At 40.8% G+C, this 16,661-nt stretch overlaps 1 protein-coding gene across 3 annotated transcripts in view; it reads left to right on the forward strand.

Annotated features, from left to right (window-relative positions):
• The window catches only part of trhr2 (thyrotropin releasing hormone receptor 2), a 106,109-nt gene that overhangs the window by 41,494 nt on the left and 47,954 nt on the right, over window positions 1–16,661 (forward strand). Inside the window, exons 1-2 of one of the 3 annotated variants that reach the window (XM_036126042.1) lie at window positions 3,934–4,116; window positions 15,602–16,330. In XM_036126042.1, the coding sequence (XP_035981935.1) occupies window positions 15,948–16,330 (383 nt within the window). In that variant the 5' untranslated portion in view covers window positions 3,934–4,116; window positions 15,602–15,947. Of the gene's footprint in view, window positions 1–3,933; window positions 4,117–11,637; window positions 11,732–15,601; window positions 16,331–16,661 lie in introns of those variants that run through there. The other 2 variants (XM_036126038.1, XM_036126039.1) reach the window with 2 other exon arrangements.

Here is a 16,661-nt window from a genome sequence, read left to right on the forward strand (position 1 = left end):
TAAATTGGGAAAATAACAGATGATTATTCACAGGCATTGTGAAGACGTCACAGATGCGGCTACACCACAGTCTGGCAGATAATGCCCGACTGGTGACCAGTTTCTACTGACGACATGTGAGGAGTGTGTCCCTGCTGATCTATAAGAAGCTGATGTAACCATGTTTCGGGGCTCCCTCTTCCTCCTTCCTTTTCCCCCGTGTAGATACCTGTTAACAGACCCTCAGTACCGATCTGTACCATTTCTCTGTCTTGTTTGGGTTAATAGTGTTAAAGTATACTTTCTGTTTCGAGAGTCATTTCCTACAAAAGAAGTTGTTCAACGTGTGACTGCTTCTATGGTGTAAAAGAACTGGTCAGGGTGCAGAGGCGTCTAACCGCCAACAAGGGGCGGTAGACATTATCGCACTGTACAGCTGATTTTAATCATCATAGTTTTTGATTGCTTAACAAACAAGCTTGAAAGCCTTTGTAACAAGTGTTATTGAAATCATAATGCACAAGCAGAACCCCCTTCAGCGACTCAACACAAAGGTGGTTCTTGTCCTTTCCCCCGGCTCTGCATCAGTGACAAAGCCCTAATTTGGAGTAATGTGTCATGCTTTTGGCATCCTCAAATTATTTGTTCCACTTCTGTTGCATCCCAGTCATTTTCCTGATGTAACAACAAACTCAGTCTCAGCCTTTTCATCTGGTTCTATGTCAATGTGACGGACGAGATCTACGGCACCATTTTCACCTAAACACACTCCGCCACCCATTTGTCCTGACCAGTACGGTATGGGAGAAATTTCTTTGGTGGTTTATCTGTAAAGCTACAGTTTACAGATGAACTTCAAGTACATGCCTAATTGTCCAGTGACAGCAATTAAAACTGAACATTTTTATTAATATACGAAGCCCCTGGAGAACTTGAAATGTGGAAAACAGGATATTTGGTCAGCCTATACTCCCACCCAATAGTAGCCTAGCATGAATTGCTTTGACTTTTTTAATCTTAAGTATAAATTAGATTAGCTTAATTTATTTTATGTTAGCCTTCTGCAATTTACCTTGGCCTTTATGTCAGCTTAATGTACCTTAACTCCACTAACGTTGACTTAATTTTGCCTTAGCTTGCTTTAGTTTATCATATTTTATCTTACAGTATCTTAACTGATACCCATAGATACATTAGCTTTGATTAGTTTATGGTCATTTTGTATAGTTCATCCTAGATAAACCAATATCAGCCAATGTCAGCTAAATCAAACTCACTTTAGTCTACCTCATCTTCTCATAAGTTGTACTTTAAAGTTACTTAGTTTAGCCTAATTTACCTCATCTAGGTTTTTACATCTTAGCTTCTCCAGGCTAACATCAGCTAATTATACATGAGTTTAATTTTTTGGTTTTGTTTACCTTTGTGTGTTTTATTTTATCATGTCCTATTTTAGTGTATTTTATACTATCTCAGCTTAGACTAATTTAGTTTATTCTAGGTTAGCTTGCTGTAGCGTATCTTTGCCGACTCATCTTACATTTGATTGGATGTTTAGTTTCAAGTCTAGTCTACCGCTCCTGTCTTGTTTTAGTTTATCTGATTTTAACTCAGGGTTTTTTCAGTTTAACTCAGGGTATCTTGTTTTGTCCCATCTTCTGGACGGGTTCTTCTTTGTTAAAACGTTTCGTCTCGTCTCCAACAGACTTCTTCGGTCTGAGGAGTTAGTGGTAAACTCAGCCTTATAAGCGTTAGTACCTTTGCATAGTGGATCAGAAAGTTTAAATGCGACAAACAAATCTGGTTGCTCTGATTGTTGGTGTTCTGGTGGCCACTTATTGTTCCCCGAGGGTTGAATCATGCTCGCAATAACAGCATTGGAAGATGGGGACGTTTGGACCCGGAGGCCTTCTCTCCTATAAAACAAAAATGGCTTCCTTTACTCCTCGGCTAACCAACGTTCCTCCCTATCCAGATGAGAACATCTTCATCTCATGTAGGAGAGACCACTGGCCTGATGATGCTCTTCTGTGCTGGGCCCTCCTTTTGGCCAGTGCCTGCTTTGTCTCCAGATGCGTATCTGGTCTCAGTCATCCTGGCACTTAACAGCAACATTGCTCCGTTTGTGCCCGGATCTTTGCTCTACTGTGTTTTGGGATTTGAAAGCCACTTGGACCACATGTAGAAAATAAACGTCTCAGTTTCTCTGAAACTGCCACAGCATAGGGGATGACTACTGGTCTGGGTTTAGGGTTTAGGGTCCTCCTTTTCCCGATGGTTGGCTGGAGTCCTGTTTGGGTTTCTTGTCCAGTTAGGATGACCACATTGCTCTGTATTGTGTGTGATTCCTCCTTCTCTACAAACTCAGGAGAAAGGTTTTAATTATTTTTTCCTGCCTACACTGCAAAAAAGAACTAAAAGTAAGTAAAACTTTCTTGAAATTAGTGTATTTTTCCTTGATTTGAGCAGCTAAATAAGACTATCTGCCAATTGAATAAGATTTTTGCACTTAAAATAAGAATAATTGATCTCCATCATCTTATTTCAAGTGCAGGATATCTAATTATTTTATTTTAGGGGTAAAAATACTAATTTCATTGGCAAATAGCCTTATTTAGCTGCTCAAATCAAGGAAAAATACACTCATTTAATGAAAATTTGACTTGCTTTCAATTCCCTTTTTGCTGTGTATCATCAAATGTCTGTCTGTTGAACTGCTGAAGTATAAAAACGGACTGTGTACCACACTCGACTCGCTGATTTGTACATTTGCACATTTGTGTCGTATCCTGCAAAATTGCTGCTGCACCTTACCCAGAAACGTACTGCAAAACTGTTTACAATGCAACTGTCTACTTTTAAATCACTGCTGCACCCTACTGCATAGTTGTTTACATTTGTTTTACATTGTTTACATTTCAACTGCCTACTGTTCACTGCTGCACTTTATCCGGAAGTCAATTGAAACTTATCCTTTAAGTGACTGCGATTTATCACTGCACTTTATCCAGTACTGTAATTCACTGTCAGGTATCCTGTGGAGTTACTGCAATCTTTCTGAGCTGTGTGAAAACGAAATTTCGTTCTGTATGCACTCTGTGTATACAAAATGACAATAAAGAAAGTCTAAGTCTAAGTCTAAGTCTAAGTCAAATGACACTGCAAATATATTGATTTCAAAGGCTCAGTCTATCTTTTGTTTAAACATGAAGCACATTGACACAGTTGGTAGCACCGTTGCCTTCCAGCAAGAAGGTCCTGGGTGCAAATCCTGGCCTGGTATCTTTCTGTATGGAGTTTGCATGTTCTCTCTGGCTTTCTCCTGCATCCAAAAAAAGCATTACTGTAATCAATCAGCTTTATTTCTAGAGCACATTTTAAAAACCCACATTTGTGAACAAAGTGCTTTACATCAAACAAAAAAACGTAAGTTAAAAACCTCCAAAACATACACACACAACATCAAAAGCTAAAAAAAATATATTTTTAAATGCCGTACACGACAAGATCACGGTGTATTAAAAGCCAAGAAATAAAAGTGCATTTTTAAAGCGATTTAAACACAGTAAAGCGGCCTGTCTGATACTCAATGGTAAGTTATTCCATAACCTAGGGGAGCAGCAACAGCAAATACTCTGTCACCTCAGAGCTTCAGCCTAGTTTTAGGGACTGTCAATCTGTTAGGTTAATTACTCTCTCTAAATTCTCCTCAGGTATGCGTGCATGTTTGGTTTTGCCCGGTGTGTCTCCATGTTGCCCCGTGATGGACTGGCGACCTGCAGCCCAATTACTGCTGGACATGGTCACCAGGCCCCACCCCCTCTGACCAGCCGTGTGTGTGTGCTATTCATCAATGGCATCATGCCGTTCTGCTAAATGCAAAGTGTGCTTTTATTGTGAAGGCACCAGCTCTGCCTCCTCTGTGAGTGTGTGTGAGTGTGTCAGCTCACAGCCAGTAGTAGCAGCACTCTGAGTGTTCACATCATGTAGACAACAGTTGAAGCATGGCTCTGCTGCGGAGCGGGCTGTAAACAGCAGCTGACCCTCACACAGTCGCCACAAATTAATTCACAGGGTTTGAAAAACAGGATTAAAGAGATTTCTGGATGACCGAGAGAGGATGTAGCGGCTGGTCAGGTGAGTTTATTCTAATCTCCTGCAACTAAGCCAGAATAATTTAGAGTTGGTGCTGCGAGGTCTTAAATAGATAATGTTTGGAAGTGGACTTTTAGAGAAAGCAAACCAAGACTGCTTCTAATTTTAAATAATGAACAGAGTGGTTTAGGGAGATGTCTAGGTTTTAATGTCAGGTAATCTAATGAGTTAAGATTCTGTGAATAATCTGTCGTAATTAAACTATTGCTCTGTTGCCTCATTTACTTTTTTTGCATTGAGTCTACATGCTCATTCACCCAAATGGACCAAACACGCAGTGCACAGCTGCTTGACTGTCACTCGGCACTGATCAATGCAGCAGCTGCAGGTTCAGAAATCTTCTGCCTTTTGGTTTGTTTCCTCTCCTGCTGTTTGTTGCGTTAAAACACATTTAGCCAAGTAGCCACACAGCATGAATTCAGCTTTTATTGGAAAAACAGGACCCATCACAACCTCACGCTCATTTTTTTATTGTTTAAAATGAACCAGAGAGGTGGAAAATAAAATAAATGATATGGGTGGTCTTTGGGGTTTTTTGCTAAGGTAAACCAATTTACCTCACATGGACATATGCAAAGAAAAAAAAAAAGAAAAACTCTATTAGTGCACAAATCTTTTTATTTAATGTTTCCTTCAGTCTGTATTTTGTTGTACCGTAGAATAAAATGTGATAAGTAAAACGTGTATTGCAAAAATTTTCCTTTTTTTTTTTATATGCCGGTCAGATTTTATGATTTCCTGCTGGATTAGAATAGAATAAAATAAAAATATCTTTTATTGTCCCTTGTGGGGGAAATTCATGTGTGCCGACAGCAAAGTCGCAGGCAAACAAGATGCATGCAGATTCACACCAGGCTGACAATATAAAAAAAACAAAAAATAAAAATAAGAGCCTGAACAGTAACCACACGTTTACATAATTAGGAGTAAGGCTGTACAGTTATTAAAAACAGTTTACCCAGGTTAAAAATAGCACAAATAAGCTTTGTTTATTACTGCATTTGGTCGAGATAAGTTATAAATGTGATCTCAGTGAGAGCAGACAGAATTTTTCGTTTAATTTCTCTTTTTTTAATTTCAAAGAGGAGTCAACTGAACATTTTGTTTCAGTAAATTAGTCTTATTTTATCTATATGTTAGGGGCGGACAGTGGATGAGGGATATTTAACTGGCTTTCAACAGCAAAAAGTTAAAAGCTGAATTTGTTACCCGAGTTATGCAACACAAATGTTCAAATAAATGTCACTGTGACATCATCAGTGATATAAGCAGCCAACAAAGATAAAACAAAACCCACATAGACGTGCTTAGTACTCTGTTTATTACATCCCCAGCAGTCGCTTTGCATCTGTTTCCTAAGATCTGTTACTTGGAGTTTAAAGGTCAGACTTAAACGAGGTGCAAATTTCACTATATAGTCTCTCCCGCTGAGGCGGCTTGCTGCTCCTCAAGTGCGACGCTCTCTACACTTTGCTAAATCATAATTACCATCAGTCACGCAGCCAACAGTGACTTTATTTATTTATATATATATATATATATATATATATATATATATATATATATATATATATATATATATATATATATATATATATATATATATAAATATATATATATATATTCTTTTAGAAAACATCTTAGAGTTTGGCTGCTAGACAGCTGGAAATGTCCATATGGCTACATTTAAATATATATTTTCAAAGTTTGATGGTCTTTTGTACATTTACTGAGCAGTTTTATGTATTTTTTTTTACATCCCAGAATCAATTTGTAAAAAATAAAAACAACATAAATGACAAAGTGCTGCTTGGATAACAAAAATTAAGCGAGAAAATGACACACAGGTGCTGCTGATCAAACACATTAATGAACCGGGCGCCGTCAGTGTGAGCATCTCCATGTTAGCAGGAGTTTTGGTGGCATGCTGCTTTTGAGCATGCAGATGTGTGTTAACACGAAGTTGAGAGACATCAGCAGTGATCTGGGATCTGAAAAGAGTTGTAAGGCCATCTCCAAATGATATGAAAACCGTTGTCCTACAAAGAGAAAGATTATTCACAAGTGGAGAAAATATTTAAGAGAGGATTGGATGACCCGGCAGATTTACCCTTGGATCAGAGTGTTTAATGCTCAGGGTAAATTAGGCCTCAGTTGGTAGATTATGAGGGGAAAATTAGAAAAAAAACCTGAACAATTCTGACTTATTTGGACGGGATGAAGGAGAAAGCCTCTTCTCTCTAGGATGAATATGGCAGCATGACTCCAGGTATGCAGAGCTGCAAAGAAGGGACATCAGCAAGAACCATAGAGGCGGAGGCCGGATGATTTGGGTCTGTCCTGCAGCAACTGGCAGTCACGGAGTCACCCACAAACTCATCTGTAAATCAACTTTTCTAGAGTCCAGTGTGAGACTCTTGGTCCAAAATGTGTCGGCAACAGGACAATGATCCTAAACACAGCGGAAGATCTACAACGGAATGGCATAAAAAAAGAAAATAAGTAAGGCGTCGCTGTGGCTTAGTCAAAAGTCCAGGACCGCAGCCTGACTGAAACTCTGTGTGGGGACCTTCAGAGAGCCGTGCAAAAAAAAAAAGATGTTTGCACACCTCAGTGAATAAAACCGAGTCATTGGAAAACTGGAGATACTGAATGAGTCAGACAGAAAACCTCTTCTTAGAGTGATTGCAGGTTCCAGAAGCTGCTGGATCATTAGAGGGAGTTTTTAAAGCTCAGCCCTGGGAGGTTTGTCTTCTTTTTCGTCTTGAGAAATGATCCACAGAGGCTCAACGTACCCTGAGACATGATCAGGCAGATGTCTGCTCACAGGGCGTTTGCTGCTTTTGTTAAACAGGCTGCTGGGACGATGCCGTTTTTTTTAATCTGTTATTTAAGACAGTCAAATGAACGCTGTTGAACAAAATCCCTCTCATTACTTCTGCACTCAATTATTCAGTAAAACTAAAAGCCAAAGTCCCTTAAAGAGCCATCAAAATGTTAATTTGAGCTCCGTGTCTAATTCCAACAGTTATTTTCTTACGCTGAAAAGTCATCAGTGTGGGTGAAGCATGCAACGACAAGAGCCAATCAAAGTTCCTGACGCCTCTCAGTTTGCCAAATGTGCCTGTTGGCCAGATATTCAGAGGAAATCACTTCTTGTGCATGTGAAATGGAACAGAAAGTGGCTGCAGTCTGATTGACGGCAGAATAGTGGAACTAGATTACTTTTCATTTCGAATCCACCTCAATTTATTAGAGGCAGCCCTCAGGAGGTTGCTGTTCGCTCTGTGTGTGCGCTCTCAGGCTGAGAGATAAGTAAAAAGTGCAATCGGGAGCGTCGTGGAGTTTCAAAGTGTTGCATGCTGGTTAATCAGCTTTCAGCAGAATAAAAACCCTCTAAACAAACGTTAGGCTTCTTTTAAATGAAAAACACTTTGCTCTTCAGGAGCCCGAAAACCCTTTCAAGCTGTTAAACCGTGAAAAGTGGCTTCTATCAGATTCCTTTCCTGCAATGCAGGATTTTAGAGATGTGGCTGTAACATTATCAGAAATGCACTAGGAGGCATCAGAAGTGCATTAGGAGAGGAGGAATAATCATTTGCCTTTCTTTGTTTTGTCAGATCGTCATGTCGAAAGGGTCTTAATAAACTTGCAGAGCGTTTTAATGCTTTGAGTGCAGCATTTCAGGACCCTGAACTGAACATTTGAATATTTTGCTTTTTAATATGGATCCATTGTGGATCTCATTAGAGCTCTGACTTTTACATCTAAGCCCTGCAGGACTCTGCTTAGCTCTCTTTGAGTAACACTATCAGACACTTAAACATGACATTTATTCACATTAAGAAGCATGTGAAGAGAGCCGTGCACTCCTGCACTCTTTCAAACAATAGCGACATCCAACTGTTAGCTGTCAGATCAGAAGGTCTGCTGTCATGAATGGGCTCCCAGTTTCTACCCTAAAATGACTCTAAAAACAACGGGGCTCGCTGAAATTGCTGCACTTAACCTCGGTGCAGCTATTCATTAGGTTGGGAAGTTAAAGGCTTTCCAATTGAGTGAAATTCCTCCTTTCTGCTCAAAGCTAAAACCACACAACTGTTTACATTAACCTTCAAAGAATTTCTGACCTGCATTCAGCCAGCAGTTGTAATATTAATAAGCCTTCTATTTAAAAGCATCTCCCTCCAATTGTGCTGCAGCGATTTTCCACAAAGCCGGCGTTCCAGGAGTCCATTAGAGGACTTCCCTGAAGAGATAAAAAGCTAGTAACTGATGCAAAGTCTCAGGCCGTTGGAAGGTTTTCCAGCACTTAGAGACCCCACATAATCATTCTTAATGATGAATCATGACAATAACTATCAGTGAAACATTATTGAAGGACACATGAATTATCCATGCCAAAAGATGGCCTGGAAATGTCATTTTGATGAATGCTGGTTGCTTTTTTGCTGATTGTGGACCACAGAACTTAGAAGCACATTTAAACCAAAAATATCACTTTTAAATTTAAGATCATGGTTTCATAAGGTGAAGTGTATTACAGTGTCTTCTCGGCCATGAGGGAAATCGGAATGATGGAGGAGATGGATCTATGCCGATTCCTCATTGCTCTGGTCCCTTGTGGCGCTGTCATATCCACAGGAAGTAGACTGTCATATCCACAGGTGTTTTAGTTAGTTAGTTTTCTTTTGTTTCAGCGTTTTGATCACTTATTTGGGTTCTTTGTGGACTTTCTATAATTTATTCCTTTGTGTTCATTAGTGTCAGCAAAGTCCTGCAATATTAGTCCATTTCTTTAGGTTTAGTCTTTAATTTCTTGTGTTCTGTTCCATGTGTATTCTAGTTTATTCCCTTTGATTAGTATTAGTCTTTTCCACTTGTTTAATAGTTTCTTTGTATCTTATTTTAGTACCATCTACATCAGCTTCTTCCCATAATCCCCTGATTTACTCGCCTTCATCTAATGTCATTCTCCACTCTTCCCTCTGTATTTAAGCTCTCCTGTTGAAATTGTTTTGCTGCTGGAGCCTCCTGTTACACTGCCTGTGACTCCGTCCTTCCTTCATTTCCTGTTTTCCTTTAAAAACTTCTGCAAGTTTTCTATTGTCATAAAATCGTCATTATCCTCATCCCTTGTTCCGGCTTAAGCCTGGGTCATGCTTCAAATCCACACAACATGAAAGGTAAAGAGAAAGCTCAGCTGACAGGTGAGGCTCTGGATTTACTTCTTCATCTAAATATCAACCGTTACCTATGATTGCAAGTTATTGATCACGACAAGAAGAAAAAGATCCTGGATACAAGCAGCTGAAATGAGCTTCCTCTGTTGGGTGGGTGGGAACTTATCACTCGCACACTTGAAATGTCAGATCTAATCATTTTACTACCAGAACGTTCAACAAATTAAGATGTAGTCCAACAGATTCCTGCATAGAAAAAAAAGCTTCTCCTAAGAACTTTATTTGCTACATTTGGACACCTCGTTTGGGGCAGTGATCAGATGAGCTGTCAGGTCAGGAGTTTCACATGTTGACAGGTTATAGTATACATTTTTATTTTAAGTTCTTACATATGTGTATGGCTGTCTATTTAAACTTCTGTACTCTGTACAAGGTTTTAACTTCGAAGTTTTGGGATATTAATGTGCCCAGATCATCAAAATAGTTCCCAGTGATTCTCAAGGTTTCTTACAGTCTGTTGGGACATGCTTGATGAAAATGGTTTGAATTTGTGTATAATCTAAATAAACTCAATCTTCTGTAAGAATTTTAAAATTAGTTTTTTTTGGCTGCCCACACTTTCTGTAATGCTCTTCCAGTCTCTAATTTCTAATAGTCTTCAATAATTAAGAAGAGAAATCATATTTCTTCCATTTTAGCTTCCCTTCATTGGCTTCCTGTTAAATCAAGAATAGAATTTAAAATTCTTCTTCTAACGTATAAAGCCCTTAATAATCGAGCTCCATCATATATCAGAGCTCTGATTACCCCGTATGTTCCTAACAGAGCACTTCGCTCTCAGACTGCAGGTCTGCTGGTGGTTCCTAGAGTCTCTAAAAGTAGAATGGGAGGCAGATCCTTTAGCTATCAGGCTCCTCTCCTGTGGAACCAACTCCCAGTTTTGGTCCGTGAGGCAGACACCCCGTCTACTTTTAAGACTAATCTTAAAACTTTCCTTTTTGACAAAGCTACTAGTTAGAGTGGCTCATGTTACCTTGAGCTATCTCTATAGTTATGCTGTTATAGGCTTAGGCTGCTGGAGGACATCAGGGCCTATTTCTCTCACACTGCTGAGTTTTCCTACTGTTCTCCAATTTGCATTGTTTGTTGTCATTTTAACTTTTAACATTATGTTCTCTCTGTCGTGTTTCTCTTCATTAGGCAAGTCAAGTGTGTAGCTCATTCCAGCAGCAAGGCGGTTCAAAGTGTTTTACATCATGAAAAAATAAAAACATCTTAAACACATTCAAACAGTCTCTGGTTGTGAGACCAGTAACAAACATTAAATTATATCAGTTGAAAACATCAATACACACCAAACATGTTGGTCAGTGTTCCTGTTATAATGGCTGAAAGCAGCTCTAAACAGGTGGGTTTTCAGTTTTGATGTAAAGGAACTCAGTGTTTCAGCTGATTTACAGTTTTCTGGAAGTTTGTTCCAGATTTGTGGGGCATAGGAATGCAATGTATCTTCTCCATGTCTGGTTCTGGGTATCAGAGTAGATCAGAACCAGAAGACCCGAGTGGTCTGAAGGGTTGATGCAGCAAAAACAGGTCTTTAATGTATTTTGGTACTAAGCTACTCAGTGATTCATAAGCTAGCAGAAGTATTTTAAAGTTTATTATCTGAGCTACAGGGAGCCAGTGTAAGTGCTTTAAAAAAACGGGGTGACGTGCTCTATGTTCCTGGTTTTAGTGAGAACGCGTAGTAGGTTCACCTGGTCTGGCGTTCTGTTAGCTGTGGCATCGTCAGGGGAGGCAGATCATCCTCTATTACCATCTAACATAGAAAGTACTCCTGGGTCAATGTGAGCTTCTGTGCTTTCTGTGTCTCTGCTCTGTCTTCTCTAACACCCAGTGGGTGGAGGCAGATGAGCGTTCACACTGAGCCTGGTTCTGGTTCTGCTGGAGGTTTTCCTCCCTGTTAAAGGGGAGTTTTCCTCTCCACTGTCGCTTCATGCATGCTCAGTATGAGGGATTGCTGCAAAGCCATCAACAATGCAGACGACTGTCCACTGTGGCTCTACGCTCTTTCAGGAGGAGTGAATGCTGCTTGGAGAGACTTGATGCAACCTGCTGGGTTTTCTTAGAGAGGAAACTTTCTGACCAACCTGGAGGATTTGATTTAATTTCACTTTGTAAAAAGCCTTGAGATGACATGTGTTGTGAACTGGCGCTATAGAAATAAAATTGAATTGAATTGATTTAATCAGGCTGAGTTGAAGTGATATCTAATGACCGCCTTCGTCATAATGTATGTTTTCCTTTCTAGAACTCCTATCATGGACTTCCTCAGCTTGCATGAGATCTTTGGAAAGAGGAAGATACCGACTGGGAGTAAAAGGAGTCAGTGTCATCCATGCGGCATGTTGGAGGTAACATATCTGTTATAGATAATATTATGTAGCCGCAGACTCATAGTTTCATTTGAGCCGCCACAGTTTGAAACCCTCTCTGAGTCGTGTGTCTGGTTCCTAGTTTATGGCCTATTTGCAGAAGAAAATGTATCAAGATTCCGTTCTGGTTTACAGCTACACAAAAGCCTGAAGAAAGCGACATGGTCAGACTACTTTTAAATGTAATTTGTATTCAAGGTTTGGATTAGGGTGTGACAGTAAGGGACAGCGTCGAGTAATGTCTGCAGTCAAGGTTCAGGGAGAGCAGCACTTATTTAATGGAGTGGAAAAGCAACGGCAAGCATGTCTGAGATCACCTGGTTGAGGGTCTGTGGAGGGAACTGTGGAACATTTTTAGGCTGCTTGTCCTTTCCCTTATCCACCCCAGAGAATTCCTAACATATTTCTTCGCACAATTGTCACAGTTTGTAAACACAGCATTCAGACTCAGTCCTTGATGAAACATCTGTTGGTAGATGACATACAGCGCATCTCCTGCAGCAGCAACAAGCTAGCAAATATAACGTCAAAAGAGCGATGCCAGGAGGCTAATTGTTTACAGCAGTTAGATTCTGGAGAGGGCAGCAGAGGGGTCCCAGGTTCAAATCCCAGCCTGGGCTCTATCTGCATGAAGATTGCACGTTCTCTTCTGTCAATTTGTGGGTTATCTGTAGGTACTTTGGCTTTCTCCTAAAGTTCAAAAACAGGATTCACTGTTCTGTCTAAATTCCCCTTAGACATTTCCTGTGTCTCTATGTTAATGAGCTGCTGACCTGTCTGGAGTTTATCTTGCCTTTCACCCGATTACTGGGGCAGTGGATGAATAGATGCATATGTTTAAAAAGACCATTCAGAATCAACGAAATTCTGGAGTTGATGTTAAAGATTTAAATGCAGCTGGACTCGAAAAGCACTTCTATAATCATGACAGTGAACCTAAACGCAACTGTTCCTCCTAAGAAAATAATCAGTTTGATCATTATAGTGCCAATATTATCATGTTTTAGAGCACAGATCACCAAGACTGTGCCCACGCGCACCAGGTCGCCCCCAAGGACCACATGTGGTACCCAAAAGCCTGTTCTAAACATTGCATGACCCACCACTGAGCAGCATCTAAAGTTGTATTTTTTTCTGTTACTCTTACATTTTTGAATTACACTCGCATTTATACAGATTTAGAAATGGCAATATCTTGAAAAAATAAAAATATGTTTATTTAATATAAAGTTAAATGAGCAATAAGTAAGACATTTACTGCAAAATTGACCAAAATCATTCTCATTGGTCACCTAGGATGGAAATAACAGTCCCTATAGGCAGTCGGTCGTCTCCATCAACAACGTCTTAGTCACGTTTTTCTCCTTTCAAACCTAGAGATACAGTCCAGAAGGACTTCAGGGCATTGTGTAGCCTGACAGTTCCCACCATTCCAAAACGAAGCGCAGCGTTTGATATTTTCTCTTGGCAATAGAGCACCAGCCTGTAAGCATGGAAGCCAGTAAAAGAAGTGGACCAGAAACAGAACCAAATACATCATATACCCGTCCTGTGGAAGTAAAAATTCGTTAGGCATTCACACCAGCAACGGACCGTTGAGAGACGGCTGTTCTCCATGAAAAGGTTGTGTATGTGTTATTCTGATTTGCGACACTAGCTGTCAGAATTACTTATTGCTTGTTTAAAGAGAACTCCAGATGCAACAAAAAACCTGATTTGGCAACGCCTTCAAGACATGTTCATTAGCAGATCTGAAGTCCGAATGCCTTTCTGTCCGCACGGTATGTGTTGATTCTGAGCAGCGAAAGCTGTGGCCTGGTTGTGTCTGTTCATGTCACAGATTTACTAACGTTTCTATTTGCACCTTAATGTGAAACTGCTGAAAATGTCCAGTGCTCTGAATAACTGCTTTGTTTTTCCTTTCTTTGGGCTTTTTCCCTTTCAGGGGTCGCCATGGCAAGTCATCTGTCTCCATCTAACTTTATCTTCTGCATCTTCTTCTCTCACACCAACTACCTTCATGTCCTCTTTAACGCCAACCAAAAATCTCCTCTTTTAATCTTCTTCTAGGCCGCCTGCCTGGCAGTTCCAGCTTCAGCATCTTTCTACCCATGTCCTCACTGTCCTTCCTCTGTACATGTCCAAACCATCTCAGTCGGGCCTCTCTGGCTTTATCTCCTAAATATCTAGCCGTCCCTGTCATGAACTCATTCCTGCTTCTATCTATCCTTGTCACTCCCAAAGAGAACTTCAACATTGTTTAGCCTTAGACATAAAGGCCCATCCTATTATCCAACGGGTTGTAGAACCTCCTTTAGCAACCACAACCCGCAGCAGCCGTTGTTAATTACTGGCACAGCCCCAGGGGGAATTTTAGCCCCATTCGCTGCCGTGTTCAGGAACACTGTCCTGCAGATGACCCTGTTTGATCCGAGCTTCAGCTGCCAGACAGATGGCCTCACGTTGTTCTCCAAAAAGTTTGCCATACAAGGAAGTTCACTGTCAACTTGATGTCTGCAAGGTGCCCAAATTCTGTGGCTGCAAAATAAGCCCCCCCCCCCACTGCCGTGTTTGACAGAAAAGGCTTTCTCCTTCGGCTTCCAAACAAGTCGTTCTAATTCTGTCTTCTGAATAGTCTGGTGGGCTTCAGAGATTTTTGAAATGGCCTCCTAACCCTTACTAGACTGATGGGAAGTCATTGCTGCTGTCTTTCTGTCCTGGCATTGTGTTACAGGACTGTCTCAGAAAATTTGAATATTGTGATAAAGTTCTTTATTTTCTGTAATGCAATTAAAAAACATGCAATGTCATACATTCTGGATTCATTACAAATCAACTGAAGTATCGCAAGCCTTTTTATTGTTTTAATATCGCTGATTATGGCGTACAGCTGAAGAAAACTCAAAAATCCTATCTCAAAATATTAGAATATTTCCTCAGACCAAGTAAAACAAAATCAAACATTTGAAAATGTCCATTAATGCACTCAGTACTTGGTTGGGAATCCTTTTGCCCAGATTACTGCATCAATGCGGCGTGGCATGGAGGCAATCAGCCTGTGGCATTGCTGAGGTGTTATGGATGCCCAGGATGCTTCAATAGCGGCCTTTAGCTCATTTGCATTGTTGGCTCTGGTGTCTTTCAGCTTCTTCTTCACAATACCCCACAAATTCTCTATGGGGTCCAGGTCAGGGGAATTGGCAGGCCAATCAAGGACAGTAATGCCATGGTCAGTACACCAGTTACTGTGAGAATCTTATGTCGTCTCTTAACCACTACCATACTTGTGATTTAGTTTACTGAACCAAGCTGAGTGTTTGTCAAGGCTCAGGGAACCCTGCAGTGTTTCCAGTTAATTAGACGATTCAAGTGATTAGTTAAATAGCCTACTAGTATACTTTTTTTTTTACAATATTCTAATATTTTGAGATAGGATATTTGGGTTTCTTAAGCTGTAAGCCATAATCAGCGATATTAAAACAATAAAAGGCTTGTGATATTTCAGTTGATTTGTAATGAATCCAGAATGTATGACATTTCATGTTTTTTAATTGCATTACAGAAAATAAAGAACTTTATCACAATATTCTAATTTTCTGAGACAGTCCTGTAGTATGCATACGGGTATACTCCAGAGCAGCAAACTGCCTTTCGCTTTCCACACACAGCTTTTCTTTTTTTTACCAGCTCTATATTTGTTAGAAAAACAGAGAGTGATGTGTTGTATATTTTTGTTCTGCTGCAGTTAGATTTAAGGACAAATCTATATTTCTAATTTCTACATGCTGAAACTGAAATCAACCCAACCTCGGTTTGTCCCATCGACTGAACCTCTTTTTCTGTTTTCAGGTAACCCGTTTCTGGTCTGAGGTGCGTTTGGAAGTGTTGGGATAAATCCAGCTCTCTGCATTGGACAAAACAGCAGCACCGAATGGGACATTCACCCTGGAGGCCAGAGGAGCACTAAAAAAGTGGGGCACTGTGCTGGATTTGTTCAAATTACCAGCTGTTTCTTTGCACAAATAAAAATAAATCGGACTTCAGTTGAACCATTCCAGGAGTAAAACATTCCAGCCTGGCGCTACACGAGAAGAAGTTCTCCAAATGAAGAAGAAGAAAACATGGCTACAGTTCGGGGGTCACCACACTTATCAGATTAAATGAGCGTCGCTGCTGATTAAACGAACGCGCAGACATGACCCACAACCTCAGCTCCAGAGTCGACACCCCCACCAACATCTCCCTGAGCTCCCCCGTGGCTGTCTCCGACTCGCTGGAGTACAAGACCATTTCGGTGTTCCTGGTCCTGCTGGTGTGCTGCGTTGGCATCGTGGGGAACATCATGGTGGTCCTGGTGGTTTTCACCACGCGCCACATGAGGACGCCCACCAACTGCTACCTGGTGAGCCTGGCCATAGCCGACCTGACGGTGCTGGTGGCGGCTGGGCTGCCCAACGTGTCCGACAGCCTCACCGGGACCTGGATCTACGGACACGCCGGGTGCCTGGGGATCACCTACCTGCAGTACCTGGGCATCAACGTGTCCTCGTGCTCCATCACCGCATTCACCGTGGAGAGGTGAGAGGACGCTGCTCTTGACATTCATTTCTGTCTTTTGAGTGCTGTGCAAGTGGACGGGACCGTGCTTTACCCTGAGGGCGAAAACAATGCGATTGCTCACAGATGAGACAAACAGAGTGGATTCTGTGAACAGCATGATAAATGCCAGGGTCTGAGATATGGAAGATAAAAACAGGAGGCGTGAGGTCGATGGCACTCAGCGGACCAACGGCACTTTAATCATGAGGGTTCAAACCGTTCCTGGATGCAAAGGGACACTCAGTGAAATTATGTCTTTTGATCTATTTAGCTCTGATAGATACTTTTCAGTGAGTAAACATGAAAATCC

Source organism: Fundulus heteroclitus, chromosome 2 (genome assembly GCF_011125445.2).
Source record: "Fundulus heteroclitus isolate FHET01 chromosome 2, MU-UCD_Fhet_4.1, whole genome shotgun sequence".
Lineage (NCBI taxonomy): Eukaryota > Metazoa > Chordata > Actinopteri > Cyprinodontiformes > Fundulidae > Fundulus > Fundulus heteroclitus.